General features: G+C 39.4%; 1 protein-coding gene and 1 long non-coding RNA gene across 2 annotated transcripts; both read left to right on the top strand.

Moving 5' to 3' along the window:
- The first annotated feature begins 4750 nt into the window (after positions 1 to 4750).
- On the top strand, positions 4751 to 6687 carry LOC138044750 (uncharacterized). Its single transcript, XR_011131504.1, has 3 exons — positions 4751 to 4857; positions 5263 to 5334; positions 6541 to 6687. It is a non-coding gene; the product is annotated as an uncharacterized lncRNA (long non-coding RNA).
- Positions 6688 to 9857: 3170 nt separating this feature from the next.
- LOC138046706 (tetratricopeptide repeat protein 28-like) lies at positions 9858 to 14387 on the top strand. Its single transcript, XM_068893300.1, has one exon. It carries the CDS (start codon positions 9858 to 9860, stop codon positions 14385 to 14387), a length of 4530 nt encoding a protein of 1509 aa, XP_068749401.1.
- Positions 14388 to 17500: the final 3113 nt, after the last annotated feature.

Consider the following 17500-nt stretch of genomic DNA (forward strand, 5'->3'; position numbering starts at 1 on the left):
AAATCGGTGTTGGCCAAGGCTTTTACGGACAATCCACGAGTCTCTTGACTGCTTGGAAGTAATTTGACTTCAGTGGTGGAGCATCACCTTTTCTCAGCAGCGGTACCTCATAACGATCACCATCAAATTTCATTCCCTTGGCAAACTGTCTAACACACTCTTCTTCCTCTAAGGACATTATGCGCATCCTATTTATCTACAGTTTCGATAAATTCACGCTCCCCAAACTGCTTCAGACTGTCCGTGACCGCATCAACGCACACAGGAGAGCATTGACTTACTGGTCTTACAGGGAAGGCTCTCAATAGGCCCTGATTCAATCCATCCTAGCGAAGATTCTACTGCTGTGCGAGCATTAGTGGTTTCCCCTTTCTTGCAATTTCCACTCAAAGATGAGAAGTGAAAGTCTACTCCTATCAAAACATCAACGTTGATCGATCCACGAGGGGATGAATCATCAAGCCTCAAGCTCTTCAGGTGAGGGTATTTCTCTATGCTGATGTTCACTGGTTCCAGTGGTGTGCAGATTTTATCGATGGTGAGGGCTTCCATTCTAACTGGCTTTGAGACGGCTCCATGAATCGAGGTGAGGGAGAAACTGACTCTTTTCGTTCTTTTGGTCTGACTGGATTCTCCTCCTAACATGGGGGTAAAAAAAATTAAAAAACGTAAGATTTCGGCTTCCAGACTAAAGCCTTTAAAAACTAAGATGTAAATGCGCGAGATGGAAATAAATACAAATTGGAAGTGTGGAAAAATTGTAACAACGGTAAAAGGGGAAAAATGCGCTAATCTAAAAGAATAAAGTATTGTTTTGGTAAAGGCTTGGAGTTATTGTCTGCTCATTAGTGTTAGCAGTGTGCCAAGATTCCAAAGTTTTTCTAATTCGGAGTTTCCTTTCAGTTGAAGCAGAAACCCATAAGGGTTGAAACGTGTAACGGCCCCTTGTGTGCTGGGAACAAGCTTCTGATTATTCAATTTGCTAAGTATCATATTTGGAACAACAAGAGCAAGGGGTTTCCAAATATGGTACTTAGCACTGAAACATTCAACCAATCAGTTCGCACTGAATATTTGGAAGCTGTGAACACGCGTTACACGTTTTAACCCTTATGGGTTTCTGGTTGAAGTCAATAGAGAGAATTCTTTTAGATCAGCGCATTTTTCCCCTATTATCGTTTTTGCAATTTTTTCACACTTCCATATTCGTATGTATTTCCATCTCGCGCATTTACATCTTAGTTCTTAAAGGCTTTAGTCTGGAAGCCGAAAGCTTTCTTTTTTTTATAATTTTTTAAACAGAGAACGGTTTTTTGCATAAATATGTTTTCAAAACCTGGTTATTCTTATCTATTTTTAATGTTTATGTTTTGTTTGCGAAACACCTTTAATACATTGGCATTTCCCTACGCTTCCGGCGTCCGGACAGCTCAGTGCTTTCCTGGGTGTAATTGTTACTGATACCAAAACACCGTGCAACAAAATTGAACTTGGTCCCGGTCGGTAAGGTGTTTTTCAACTGTTTCGTGCACGTAACTGTTTCGTTTCGTGCTTTCCGAGGAAAGCCTCTCCAGAAAGCAAAATCAGCCAATTTGGGCGACTTTTCAATTCGTTTCCGTAAACCTTTGTCTGATATGAGGATTGAAATATATATTAGCACTATCGTCCTTGGTCTGAGTGGAATTTTGGGTCGATTTGAGCTTTCTGGTAGAATTTACAGCAACTTATCTCTTTGACTGTTGCATCGGCGTTTCCAACCTTGGGTTTATTACAGAGATACAGAGGGAAAACACCGAGGCCCGGTTGTTCAAGAGCCGATTAATTTAACGCTAATCCCAGATTATAAATTAACCAAGGAGTTTCTTTTTCTACTCCCAAATGCTGATATTCGGCAAATACTGATCTTCGGCAAAACTTTGCATTCGAAGAAGTCAATTTTGAAATACGAAAATTAGTAAAAGAAACTTTCACCAAAAAAAAAAATGAATCAAACAAAAGTTTACGCTGATCCTGGATTAAGTTAATCGGCTTTCGAACAACCGGGCCGGACGCTGAAAATGACCAAATACAGTTATCGCCCACAGTCAGAAGTTTCATCTTACAGCAAGCCAATGAACATTTCATCAGTTTCTTTTATGGCGTGTGCGACTAAGGGCCTGTTCACATGGAGGTGGGGGAGGCTGAGTAGGTGAGGTAACCCACCTCACCGGGGTAACCAATCTCTCCATACAATTTCTATTTTTTTTATTGTGTTCACATGAGAGGTGGGGCTAGGTGATGTATCTTTAGCTTGAAAATCCCGCCAAAGCATTTGGAAACCTCACCCCAGCGCCCTGGGGCTACAAATAATTATATTGCATATGAAGGCTCGCTTTTTTCGACTACGGATAGGCGGGGTTCCTCACCTACTTGGGGTCCCCCACCTCCATGTGAACAGGCCCTAAAGTTTTTGTTTTTCGAACAATTTCAACCGTCCATTTTGAGTCAATAATTTATTTCCAGCGGTTTCCTTTAAACTCAAGCATGCGCAATAAGACCGAAACCCCACGTTTTCTGAGAAAATAGAGCGCTCACCCGCTGACCAAAACACCCGTGGACTCGGGGTACGAGATTTACCCGCACCCTATTACCGACAAATACAGTAAAAACCCGAGTAAAAACCCGTTTACAAGAACACCCATTTTCGGGGTTCAGGCTGATTGGGTTCTTATATATCGGGTATTTTAGGTGAAATCAGCCTGAAAGTATTTTTTACTTCTAAAAAAATGTAAGGGATTTACTAACTATGATGAAATACATAACTTTGAGAGAAAATTAAACTTGAGACACACAACGTTAGAAAATAAATTGCACAACCGAGCTTTCGACTGGCATCCGCTAGTCTTCCTAAGCCTAAACTGAAAAGAGAAGAATTTTTATATATAAGAACAATTTTCAATTTTCAGGCTGAATGTGTTCTTATATATATGCTCCTTTTTTACCAAATTTCAGCCTGGGTGTTCTTAATCCACATGTTCTTGTATGCGGGTTTTTACTGTAGGGGTTTATAACTGAAGCTGTACGTTATATTAGATTCTAGTTAGTTAGTCATATCTTGTAATACTTTCTTCATCTTGTAAATATCCCTTATGATTCATCCTTTTTTTATTGTTGTTATTTATTTCTCGACAAGTTAGCATATCTAATTGCTAGAGGTCTAATCAACCTCAGTCAACCCGAGGGTAAATCAAGTATTTATGTATTTAAGTGGCGACCAGCGTGAATTCCGGTTACAAACAAAATACAGAGTGTGTCTTCAGTGCTAAGTATAACTTTAAAAAAAACAAGAACTAAAAAGTTACACATGGAAGGGGTCGGTAGGACCAGGAGAATATAAAGTAAGAGAGCGAATCCCTGCACCCCCATAACAATTATTTGAAATATATTTTTAGATTGCGCTCATGTTCCTAAGGTTCTTTTTATCTTTTTTCTCCATGTATGTATGTGTATTTATATTAACGTAATTCAGTGATTTTTACCTGCCGCAGCTCAGAAGGTGAGCTGTTCCAAAGCACCGAACCGCTATAGCTAAAACTGTTTTCCTAAAAAAATGGCATTGGAACAGCAGGTTTGTTCACGGAGTCCCTCAGTGAATAATTAGTAACGTCAGATCAATTGATAAATACATCTATTAAATAATCGGGTTTAAGACCATATAAGGATTTAGAGAGCATAGTGGTTTTTTGCTGCGTACCCAACTTTCTCAACTCAAGGATACAGTAAGAAACAGCAGAGAAACGATCTTTATTAAAAAGATGATTTTTATTCTGATCAGCAATAACAAATTTGGTTTTGGCCTGTGGTCAAAGCGATCTTCTACTGGCAAATAGGGTGCTTCGTTTTCGAGCTTTGAGTGCTTCGTTTTCGAGTTGGGATTCGGCTTCGTTTTCGACTTAGGGTGCTTAGATCGATTTCGACCTTTCGGGTGCTTCGTGCTATGTTCCTCGTTTTCGAGTGCTTGGTTTTCCATACTTTCCCTGTACATGTTTACCGGCAATAAGGCTCATATCTAAAATTTGTCGGGTATTCTTAAAGCCGGAGGCTTTTTTCCTTTTATCTTAACCGGGCGTAATTTCATTTTCCGTTTATTTTTGATAATGCAGGAAGCAAAACAACGTGATATCACAGAGCTGATAATAGAACGATTTCCGCTATAATCGGGTCTGAGACCATTTAAGGATTTAAAGACCATTGTGGTTTTTTGCTGCGTACCCAACTTTCTCAACTCAAGGATATAGTAAGAAACAAAAGATAAACGATCTTTAGTAAAAAGTTGATTTTTAGTCTGATCAACAGTAACAAATTTGGTCTTTGTCTATGGTCAAAGCTGCTTCGTTTTCCACTTGGGACTTGGGATGCTTCCTTTTTCAAGTTTTTAGTACTTCGTTTTCGAGTTGGGATTCGGCTTCGTTTTCGACTTAGGGTGCTTAGTTCGACTCCGACCTTTTGGGTGCTTCGTGCTATGTTCTTCGTTTTCGAGTGCTTGATTTTCCGCACTTCGATACCCCTGTACATGTTTACCGGCAGTAAGGCTCATACCTAAGTTGTCGGGTATTCTTAAAGCCGGAGACTTTTTTCTTTCATCTTTACCGGGCGTAATTTCATTTTCCGTTTATTTTTGATAATACAGGAGTCAAAACAACGTGATATCACAGAGCTGATAATAGAACGATTTCCGCTATATATTGAAAACTGCAACTGAACAAATCAGTTTCCGCGCCTTTGCCAAGAAAACACGATTCTTCTAAATTGCTGTTTTCTCGTCCTGCTGTAATCTCTGTATTGTTTAAATGCAGTATTTTAAATTATTTGCAAAAGGTAAGTTAAATGCTCCATAGATTATAGAATTGTTCAAGAACAATCAATTCTATCTGCACATCGCTACTTTGAAACAAAGTACTCTGAAAAGATGCAGCTCTTCTGTTTGCTAAGCTTATCAAAAAAAGTCGTGTCATTATATCTTAGAACTCCATTTAAAGATAAAAAATGCGTGCGTTTTGCTTTTGGCACCATTACAGCTTGTTACGCTTTTTTAAAAGTTTAATTCATGCCAAATCATTTAGATTAGTTCCACACTGTGACAAAGGAACGGAAACTAAGTTTATGTTTCTAGTACGTTGAGGCAACGAAAGTAATTTTTGATGCACGGATCATTCCAAGAAAAAAGAGTATTTCCATTTCGTTATTCTTTGTTTCTCTTTTTTTTTCCTTTTCTTTTACCAGACTGCACATTTCGTTCTTTGATCGCGCTCTAATTACTATGCTGTGTCTTTCTGAGTGACTCAGGAACAAAAGGTCAGTAATTTTCAAGTTCGTCCTAATGATTATTGAAACTAGCGCTGTGTGCTTGAATACATCGGCTCACCAATGGCTGCAATTAAAATTCAGGACGGATAAACAATGTCCTAGGCCTGCAGGCTTTACAAAACAACCGCAACGCCTGTTTGAATTGAACAAAAGTTTCAGGGGCGCTACAGTTAAAGTGCCACTATGATCAAAAAATCATTTCCTTTTTTCTTCAAATTTTCAGTGTGTTTGCTGAACACCTCACTGGCAAAATTTTGAGCATGGATATTTATCCAAAGGCTGTTTACTTTGAGTGTAAATTTTGGATTTCACAGTCCGCCATTTCTCACGTTCCAAACTGACCGATGGGACATCCGGGGGTTAGATCTAGGGAAAGTGTTGTCATTTACTCACCAGCTTAAAATCCAGTTCACTTTAGATGCAAAACACCAGTTTAAAAGCCTGAAAGCCCATAACTCCAGTTATGCATATTAATTTAAGCCTCGTACACATGCATTGCATTCTTAAACTAATGGTTCTTTAATGTTATTTTCTCCTCGATCCAGCTCTCTCAAATATTTCAAAGCCAGTTAGTAATGCCGGACCATTAAATAGGAAAATTCTACTTAAAATAAACTTGTGTCTTTTTGAAATCAAGGCTTAAAAGTTGGGTCACTTATAGTGTTTAGTTAACATAGTTTTGAAATCCAAAGAAAAAGGAGAATTGATTTTTTGGTCATAGTAGCACTTGAAAATTAGCTTAAGTCCTGCTTCGTGAAAAACCTCTTTAGTTTTTATAATAATATTACGTCTTAGACTTAATTTACTTTTAAGTTTTCGTATCTGGCAATTTTGCCTTACCAGTCAAGCGTTATGGCCCAAAGGCAGGAAGTTCCTAACTTGTCATCCTGTTTGATTCCAGAGTTTTTCCCGATTTTGTTAGGTCTTAGGGCGGCCAATAAGCCATTTTTTAATTGAGGTTTAGATAAAGAAACCCGATATTTGCAGATCTATAAAAATGTTTATTCTCGTCACAACCGTTATTCTAGAGTTACGCGAAATGTGTGCCTTTCCGGCATATTTAGTCTAAAACGATACCACGATATACAAACGACTCAAAATGAAATTATCTCAGACTTTCTTGCTTTTTCAACTTCTTCGAAAACTCCATCGATACATGAATATTTAATTGCCGCTATTCTTTTCTCTTGACAGTTCACAGCTATCCCACCTTAGCGATACCACTCATGCATTTGGTAGCAAAATCTTTCTTTCCGCTCTTTTCAACTACCTGAAGTCATCTGTTGCGATGTATTACTATCCACTTAGGGACGACTTTTTTTTGGGGTGGGGGGTGGGGCATTTTTAATCCGAAGAAACAAACTAGACGATATGCGTTATTCACAACCAAAGCATCCACAAATACCTGACAATAACATGAATAGGTTAAGTCCACATCATGATTGCGTTAACAATGTATTATTTCAACAAAGCATTGTCCAGATATTCAGTTTGTAGAAGCGATTTTAGGTGATTTTTTTAGGGGAGGGGGGAGGGGGTTTGCAGTCTCTAATAGACCTCAATGTTCCCGCCCCTTCCCCGTCAAAGAAGCTTCGAACATAAAGTATCATGTTCTTACCCAAACGCAATGCAATTCTACATGTGATGGACTTATGTTTTACAGTTTGTAATTTTAAAGCTCGAATAGCTGATAAATAAATTCTCTAACTTGCTCAATGAACCGCTGATCCTTGGCGTGCATTTATAAATTATTGTGAGCACCCAGTCAATTGTGATCAAATAGGACATTTTATGACGAGTCCCCTCCCTTAAGTTCTTCTTTGCTTAAGTTGTGATTGTGCTGGGTTTTTAGTGATGAGTGACGTTTAGACCTCTCTGATTAAATGAAACGCGTTTTCTCATACAGCAATTGGTAAGTCAAATGCAAAACAAGGTGGCATGAATGTGTAAAGATTCAAGAAGCAATTTTTCAGAAGCAATATTTAAAGCTTTTGTTCTTTCCAAAGCGTTAGTTTACTATTGTCCCAGCATTCTAGCTCACTCGGTTTTCATTGGCAACGCGATGCTGACCGGAATTTTGCAACTGCCGAACTCGATATGAGTTATTTCAATTTTTTTGTTTGATGATTAAGCAAGTAAAGCAGAACTGTATTACTCAGTGGTTGCATGACTTAATAAAAAAAGGAGGGTGTGATTCGGAGTTATTGGTAAACTGCAGTCATCCATGATTCAAATATGTCGATATTGGCCTGTTGTAATTGCATCCCGGAAAAGGGAATTTTCCCTCTTTCACTATTCAGTGCTCTGTGGTGCCATTAATACGCCCGTTTCTACAATCAATCTTACTCAACCATTGAAGCTGTTCAAACCAAAGCCCATTACGTTATTGATAGAAACTAAAGCAGAAGTAAGTTTTATTTATCTTGCTTAAATTAATCTCTGTTACCCTCAAATAACCTAATTGCAAATTCGTCCATGTTAGATCTTACAGGAAGTTAAAACTTCCAGTCAAGTCTTTAAAAAGCTTGTTGCTTATAGAAACATCTTTCCACCTTCTAAAATGAGACTTCAGAAAAAAAAACAATGTGAATGGTGTCGAAGGCCACACTTGGACTGTAACCCGGCTTCCGGTACCCATGCATGTTTTAACCCTTTCACTTGGATACGGTAATACTGCAGGTCATCCCTTACACGATCTTGATAGCGAAGGTTGGCTCAACCTCGACAATGAGACCACCTCGCACGGTCTAAACATATAGGTGAAATTAGTACAAGGATATCTACAGCTATAGGCGCCCTTAAACGTATAAGACCATTAATTTCAGAACAAGGCACTGCCCTCCAAATCTATCAAGAGTTCATCTTACCCCACTTTGATTATTGTAGCTCCGTGTGGGGCAATTGCAACTGAACTTTAAGTGATGAGCTGCAAAATCTTCAAAATAGAGCTGCCAGGGCAATTACTAGGTCCAATTATGACACAAATTGCCATTTTCCTTTTGAATCTGGTTAATTGGGATCATCTAATATTACACGCCGGCAATAGACTAAAGCCATATTGATGTTTAAAATGACCAAAGGTCTCTCCCCAGCGTGCCTCTAGAATTTATTTTATACCCGCAGTACACAGTATAACGTAAGAGATCCTAAGGCTAAACTCGAGTTGCCTATAACACGCACAAATTATTGGAAGCGTGCTTTTTGTTATAGTAGGGCACTGTTATGGATACGTTTGCTAGTCGGCTTACGGAAATTAGATTCCCTAGGATATTTCAAATGGGAAATTGACCAACTTTATACCAGCTGTCGGTCGGGCTCCCACATGACAATCTTGTAAAACTGTCTAGTTGTAGTGAAACTTCACACTGTAATATATACTGAAGATTTTGCCGTGTACAAATAAAGTATGTAATATGTATATGTATAGGAAATCGTATGAAAGCGAATGCATTTCGTGACTTATGGACACGAGTGAAAGTTGAAAGTTCTCAGGCGAGTGCAATTTGAGGACTTTCCAATCACGAGTGACCATCAGACACACAATGCAGGAGCAAGTTCATACAAGCTTTTATCTTTTTGTTGCCATAGCAACTCCCGTATCGCACTCTGAAACTTCTTTTGCACTTTAACCTATTTATGCATTCGTCATTAACAAAAAAGAAACCCAATATTCTGTTGAGTAAATAATGAGGATGAGCTGATGTATAAAGTGTGGGACCCAGATGCCATCTCTTAGGGGATCACCACTCTGGGTCGCCGAGCTTCCGGCAATCGGCATACAAAAGTCAAAAAATTATGTAAAATAACAAGAGATTTTATGACCATTCGAAAACTCGGTAATAGAATTTCGTTTACAGTTATGTGCTTAGTTATCTGGCCTTTAAATGAAAGTGAGGTTGGGGTTGACCTTGTCATGATACAGACCTCCCTGCTTTTCTTATGTTAATGATGTTCTCTTGCTAATAGGTTGGAATTTACACAAGAAAAGCAGTGAGGTTTCTATCAAAAACCAACTCCAGCCTCACTTTCAAGGATAGGCCTGGAAACTATACTAAGCACACAACTGTAAAATGGTCTATTACGCCACTTTTTTTAATTTTAAAACAAACAGCTTTTGCTCCCCACTGAAATTTTGCATGGCTAAGGGCCGAAAGAAGTTGTCAGATTCGGCTTAAAATTATTGTGGGGAGAATAAGCGAGGAAAAATTGGCAAGAATGAAAATCTTAAAATTCCCATGGAAAAATTCTACAGTGGTTTGAAAACTTAAGAAAATAGGGCTGAGTGGTAAGATACGTAATGAACAGCAATGGACAATTTTCAGTACCGTCGATTTCAGAGAGAATGACTTGGTAATAAAGAATACATGATATTCCATAATCCTTTATTACTGTAAAAAGCAGATTAAACATCAAGCGTCCGACTTTACTTTTCTTTCCTTCCAGCTTCATCCTTGATTTGACATTGGATCATCTCATCGAAAAAGTTTTAATTGTCTTTTAGTGATTGAAGAATGGTAGATGGGAAGTTAGAGGCTGTCGAGGAGCGAATGCTAGAGCTTGCCATTGCGATAAGTGTAAAAGACAGGGATCGTGAAGGAAGGGCTCATTTTCATCTCGGCGGTGCTTACCTCAACCTACCTGATTATCAACAGGCCATAAAACATTATGCACAAGCATTACGTATTTTCATAGAAATAGGCTGCAGGGCTGAGGAGGGAGCAGTCTATGGGAACCTGGGCATTGCCTATTTTAGACTGTGTAATTTCAAACAAGCCATAGAGTACTACGAAAAAGGTCTTAGTATGGCTAAAGAAGTAGGGGATAGGGCTGGGGAGGGATCAGCCTATGGAAATCTGGGAATTGCCTATGGCAATCTAGGTAATTTTAAACAAGCCATTGGGTACCACGAAAAATGTCTTAGTATTGCAAAAGAAGTAGGGAATAGGGCTGTGGAGGGATCAACCTATGGAAATCTGGGAATTGTCTATCGCATTCTAGGTAATTTTAAACAAGCCATTGATTACTGCGAAAAACATCTTAGTATTGCAAAAGAAGTAGGGGATAGGGCTGGGGAAGGATCAGCCTATGGAAATCTGGGAAATGCCTATGGCAATCTAGGTAATTTTAAACAAGCCATTGAGTACTACGAAAAACATCTTAGTATTGCTAAAGAAGTAGGGGATAGGGACGGGGAGGGATTAGTCTACGGAAATCTCGGAAATGCCTATTGCAAACTAGGTATATTTAAACAAGCCATTGAGTACTACGAAAAACTTCTTAGTATTGCTAAAGAAGTAGGGGACAGGGCTGGAGAAGGAGCAGCCTATGGAAATCTGGGAAATGCCTATCTTTGTCTAGGTAATTTTAAACAAGGCATTGAGTACTACGAAAAAGGTCTTAGTATTGCTAAAGAAGTAGGGAATAGGGCTGGGGAGGGATCAGCCTATGGAAATCTGGGAAATGCGTATTTTAGTCTAGGTAATTTTAAACAAGCCATTGAGTACCACGAAAAACATCTTAGTATTGTAAAAGAAGTAGGGGATAGGGCTGGGGAGGGATCAGCCTATGGAAATCTGGGAAATGCTTATTGCAATCTAGGTAATTTTAAACAAGGCATTGAGTACTATGAAAAAGGTCTTAGTATTGCTAAAGAAGTAGGGAATAGGGCTGGGGAGGGATCAGCCTATGGAAATCTGGGAAATGCCTATCGTAATTTAGGTAATTTTAAACAAGCCATTGAGTACTGCGAAAAACATCTTAGTATTGCTAAAGAAGTAGGGGATAGGGCTGGGAAAGGATCAGCCTATGGAAATCTGGGAAATGCCTATCGCAATCTAGGTAATTTTAAACAAGCCATACAGTACCACGGAAAACATATTAGTATTGCTAAAGAAGTAGGGGATAGGGCAGGGGAAGGATCAGGCTATGGAAATCTGGGAAATGCGTATCTTAGTCTAGGTAATTTCAAACAAGCCATTGAGTACTACGAAAAACATCTTAGTATTGCTAAAGAAGTAGGGAATAGGGCTGGGGAAGGATCAGCCTATGGAAATCTGGGAAATGCCTATCGCAATCTAGGTAATTTTAAACAAGCCATTGAGTATTGCGAAAAAGATCTTAGTATCAAAAAAGAAGTAGGGGATAAGGCTGGGGAGGGATCAGCCTATGGAAATCTGGGAAATGCCTATCACAATCTAGGTAATTTTAAACAAGCCATTGAGTACTACGAAAAACATCTTAGTATTGCTAAAGAAGTAGGGGATAGGGCTGGGGAGGGATCAGCCTATGGAAATCTGGGAAATGCCTATCGCAATCTAGGTAATTTTAAAGAATCTATTGAGTACTGCGAAAAACACCTTAGTATTGCAAAAGAGGTAGGGAATACGGATAAGGACAGATCAGCCTATGGAAATCTGGGAAATGCCTATCTTAGTGTAGGTAATTTTAAACAAGCCATTGAGTACTTCGAAAAACATCTTATTATTGCTAAAGAAGTAGGGGACAGGGCTGGGGAAGGAACAACCTATGGAAATCTGGGAAATGCCTATTTTCGTCTAGGTAACTTTAAACAAGCCATTGAGTACTACGAAAAACATCTTAGTATTGCTAAAGAAGTAGGGGATAGGGCTGGGGAAGGATCAGGCTATGGAAATCTGGGAATTGCCTATCGCAATCTAGGTAATTTTAAACAAGCCATTGAGTACTGCGAAAAACATCTTAGTATTGCAAAAGAAGTAGGGGATAGGGCTGGGGAGGGATCAGCCTATGGAAATCTGGGAAATGCCTATCGCAATCTAGGTAATTTTAAACAAGCCATTGAGTACTACGAAAAACATCTTAGTATTGCTAAAGAAGTAGGGGATAGGGCTGGGGAGGGATCAGCCTATGGTAATCTGGGAGCTGCCTACCGCAATCTAGGTAATTTTAAAGAATCCATTGAGTACTGCGAAAAACATCTTAGTATTGCAAAAGAAGTAGGGAATAGGGCTGGGGAGGGATCAGCCTATGGAGGTCTGGGAGATGCCTATCGCAATCTAGGTAATTTTAAACAAGCCATTGATTACTGCGAAAAACATCTTAGTATTGCAAAAGAAGTAGGGGATAGGGCTGGGGAAGGATCAGCCTATGGAAATCTGGGAAATGCCTATCGCAATCTAGGTAATTTTAAACAAGCCATTGAGTACTACGAAAAACATCTTAGTATTGCAAAAGAAGTAGGTAATAGGGCTGCGGAGGGATCAACCTATGGAAATCTGGGAAATGCCTATTGCAATCTTGGTAATTTCAAACAAGCCATTGGGTACTACGAAAAAAACATCCGTATTGCTAAAGAAGTAGGCAACAGGGATGGGGAGGGCTTAACCTATGCAAATCTGGGACCTGCCTATCTTAGTCTAGGTAATTTTAAACAAGCCGTTGACTACTACGAAAAACATCTTAGTATTGCTAAAGAAGTAGAGGATAGGGCTGGGGAGGGATTAGCCTATGGAAATCTGGGAAATGCCTATCTTTGTCTAGGTTATTTTAAGGAAGCCACGGAGTACCATGAACACAGTCGTAGTATTTTCAAGGAAATTGGAGACTGTCTACGACAGGGACACGCGTGGTATTCGCAAGGTCGTGATTATGAATTGTTGGGTTTCTTGAATAAGTCACTCAGTTGTTATCGTTTAAGTATAAAACATTTTGATGAAACAAGGCGTAGTCTGAAGTCAGAAGATGAATGGAAAATACGTTTTCGTGATTGTTATCACATGTCATACACTGCTCTGTGGAGGACACTTTTGAAGAATGGAGAGATTGAAGAAGCTTTGTATGCTGCTGAGAACGGTCGAGCACAGGCTTTGATAGATATTTTGAAAGATCAATACGGCATTGACTCTCAGTCATTTTCTGCACTTGCTCCGAATCAAACTCTTGCAGCCTCATTACCTTCACCAGCCGTTTTTGTGGCACTTGACGAGAACAAGATCACGTTTTGGGTGCTAAGAAAAGACCGCAAGATCAGCTTTCGGCGAAACGAAATCGCTAATGGAAGTGCTGATTTGTTGATGGAAACTATTTTGAAAGGGATCGGCGTAAGGGATGGTGTCAGATGCGAGAATCGTTCTTTGGATTCACTACGCAGTGATCTGTCTTGCAGCGAAAAAGCTATCAGTGAGAAATCAGTTCTACCATCTTCATACTCTGTTAACTCTTTACAACCGTTGTATGATGTCTTACTCGGGCCAATTGCAGACGTGCTCCAAGGAAATGAGTTAATCGTTGTTCCCGATGGACCATTTTGCTTGGCTCCATATTCTGCATTGAGTGAATCTATCAGGATCCGCACCGTTCCCTCGTTGACCGCTTTTAATGTGATCGTTGGTGCACATGAAGACTTCCACAGTAAGACTGGAGCACTGCTTGTAGGTGATCCGTGGTTGAAGGAAGTTACTAACAATAAAGGGGAGCCCATTTTGAAACAGCTACCGTACGCAAAACAAGAAGTAGAGATGATTGGACAACTTCTGGGGACAACACCGCTGACTGGAAAAAGTGCCACGAAATCTGAGGTGCTGAAATGTATGAAGTCAGTTGCGTTAGTTCACATTGCAGCACATGGATGCCAAAAAACGGGAGAAATTGCTTTAGCCCCAAATACCGAACGGAAATCGCCAATCCCCACAGAGGAAGACTTCATTTTGAAAATGTCGGATGTTCAGAAAATTTCTCTTCGAGCAAGACTAGTTGTTCTGAGCTGTTGTCACAGTGGCCGGGGAGAAGTGAAGTCTGAGGGAGTGGTGGGAATTGCAAGGGCTTTCCTGTGTGCTGGAGCTCGGTCTGTTTTGGTGTCACTCTGGGCAATTGATGACGAGGTAACGTTGCTGTTCATGAGCAGCTTCTACCAGCACCTGGTATATGGAAAACGCACAAGTGCAGCTCTTCAATTGGCAATGAAATCTCTGCGAGAGTCAAAGAAGTATTGCGCTATAAAGCACTGGGCGCCATTTGTGCTGGTTGGTGATGATGTCACGCTGGAATTTCCAAAAAAATGGTAAGTGAAGTTCGAGTTTAACTCAGAAAACAAGAATACTTTCAAATTGGAAAACTGACGATAGGAATCAAATAGGACTAAGATGGCATGATAACGAGATGCTAGCTTCGTAGTGTAAACAATTCAAAGTGTCCTCTAACACGCTTTTGTCAAAAATGTAATTCCCACATGCCTATCACGCATGCACAGAAGCATAAACGATACACTTTGCATTGGTGGACAAACTGTTTTCGTTCAGCCTTTTCTGGCTTTTTGTTAACTGGTGAAAATGGCTCATTTAATCACCTTGTGATGTCTCTTTTGGTGTTTCTGTTCTCCCATAGATCTCTGAACGTCTTCTTTTGTAGGGAATTCGAAGACAGCATCATCCTGCACTTAGCCATTCGCATCGGCGCATTGTGTATGCTCGAAAGTACCAGCTATATTTAGAGCTGTTTTTACTTTTTTTCAATTTTCCAGAATCGATGTCGAAGATGCTAAAAGACTACCTGGCAGGGCCTGACGCTTCAGTGATTGCCGAACTTGTAAAAGAAAGTAAAGCGGGTTAAAAGTCATGGTTATGTCAGTAGAACAAGCTCCAAAGGTTTAGTAGAGGTTTACTGCGTTAAATAAACCAACAGACTAAGATTATTGTAAGTGAAATTATGACAGAAAGCTTAGATTTATAGTAAAATGCTAGTTTCACCCGTTATTTTGATACTTCGTTTCTCATATAACTTTATAAGTCAGTGTTGCTCCAATGGCGATCAAAATCATAGTGCTATAGTTGAGTTGCTAAAAATCATGTCTTAGTTGTTCGAAACTGTTTTTGTTGTCACTTTCAGTGATGACCCTTAACATGACGCTTTTACCGTGATAAGGAAAAGAGACACGTTTGCAACATTCAAAGATCACAAAATAGAAGGGAAACGACGGGTGAAATTGTTGTCCTGTTCTTCTGCATAAGAAATGAATGAAATCATTAGCAATAAAGAAGACGTTTTTCTTTTCTTAATAAATTTCCAAGTTCTTTATAGGGTTTACCCCCCTCGAGTTATCGGTGATGTTTTTAAACAAAGTGAAAGAATGTGTTTGCATTCGAAAGTAGTTTAATTTCTGGAATAATAGTTGGGGAACTAAAAAATCCGCTGCAAAGTTAGAAAAAATTCTCTGGAGTAGATTCATAGCCACCTTCACAACTGGAAAATCTTAAGGTGGCTCTGAATCCGCTCCTGAGAATTTTTTATACCCCTGCAGAGTTTTATCTTAGCCTGCTAACCACTTTACAGCAATAAAAAATGGACGTCACCAAGTTCGTTTTTTTTGAGCTTTTGAAGACAAAATATAGGGCTTTTTTTTAAGATGGCTTTTTCGTTGTCATTGTAATCTTTTAAGTCACATTAATGAGTGCACCTTGTTAAGAAATGATTGGTGTTTCATTTGGTAACATAACATTTGATGTTATGTGAAACAATTGGTGTAGATTCAATTCTTCCAAATAGTACAGTTGGTTGAACGTGTTGGTTTGAGCCTCAAGGGAACGAAAGGCTAGAGGCAGCCTATACTATGGCCTTTAATTTAGACCATTTCCGTCGCAAGGGTCAAACTGATGGTATTTCGATACCTGGGTCATGTAACGCAATCGAATGCTTAATTACGTTTAAAAACTGAAACCCTAATTTAATATAAGGCTCTGTTGCATTTTGCGATTTTTCATGCAACTGCTCTCGAAACGCCATAGCGAGACACGTTGCAAGTTGCACACTTTACAACTGCCAAAAACAAGGTGAGATAAATTGCAGAACCCTTCGGGCAAGTAGAATCCATTGCTACTTTGCGCATTGGTTTACCGAATTAACACATACTCCAATGCGTGCCGTGAAATCTGCCTTACAACTTGTGTCGCAACGGATTGCGTCATCAGTCAGTGTAATGTTCCTTTAACCTCATGAGATCATCCAAAGCGAGACAAATTGCAAGAAACGTTGCCCAGTGTAGAAACCGCCAAGCCAGTAGCTTTGCAATGAGAGATCTCTTGTCAAAACAAAATTGACAGACAAGTTGCTCGAAAAATTGCCGAGTGTAACAGCGCCTTAATGGCTCAAGTAAGTAAGGAAACCATGTAACGTTGGATATGACAACTCCCTCTCCATTTGCTTATCATATAACTTTATTAGAAATCATAAATATGCTCACTTTTATAAAATGTATAAAAATGTGTCTTCCAAACGCACATACAAAATAAGTTTGCGAAGGTCTGTAGATTTTAATGTTTATTTTGAGGAAAATGTTACCAAAAAGCTTCGAAAACGAGGCATTAAGCACCCTGGAAAGGAAACAGTGTTAAAGTCGGGGATTGGATGTAATAGCAGAGTATATCTACAGTTTGTAGGTATAGGCACCAATTTTAAAATGGTTTCCTTTTCGATAGCTTCGGTGTAGATGCTATCCAAAAAAGACGACGTAGCTCTGGTTTGGAAAGCTTTGCATGTTTTTGTCAATTGCTACTGCTTCCATGAAAACAGTGATTTCATTTCGTCCTGGTGTAAACATAAAAACAAACAGTAGTAAGTTGAGCCACAAACAAAGTCTGGAAAAGTTAACTAGTCAAAATGAAGTATGCTACAACAATAAAGGATTTGCTTGGGATGCCAATATGACCGTCATTTCATTTTTTTCTTTCCTTTTTTCTTGTTTGCAGGTGGGGGTGGGGAGGGGGATAACCCCTTCAAAAGTACTTCTTGTAGATTGCAAGGGTAAGTTTTTTCTACAACTAAGCTTTTAAGTGGCCTCGGAATTAGAGCCGGAATTTACAAAAGTGTACCCCTATTTCACATTTCAAGCATTAATGTGCACATTAGTCTGACATAGTATTGACTGAATACTTTTTATGATGACAGCAAATTCCAAGAAAAGGATCATTAATTTTTTACTTGTCATGCTTTAAGAAAAACGTATTTAATGTCGTGATAATTGCATACCTCTGCCAAACGAGCTCCTCGCGGTCGTACTTTTCGTTTGAAGCGTACATGGCCGACACTGCGGCAAAATGAGTGCGCGTGCTCTACTTCGAACACCGATTTTAATGGTACCTCGCGCGTGGAAGTGATTCACGCGTGGGTCAAGCCTGCGCACTCA

The sequence above is a fragment of the Montipora capricornis genome, chromosome 4 (genome assembly GCF_036669925.1).
Source record: "Montipora capricornis isolate CH-2021 chromosome 4, ASM3666992v2, whole genome shotgun sequence".
Classification (NCBI taxonomy): domain Eukaryota; kingdom Metazoa; phylum Cnidaria; class Anthozoa; order Scleractinia; family Acroporidae; genus Montipora; species Montipora capricornis.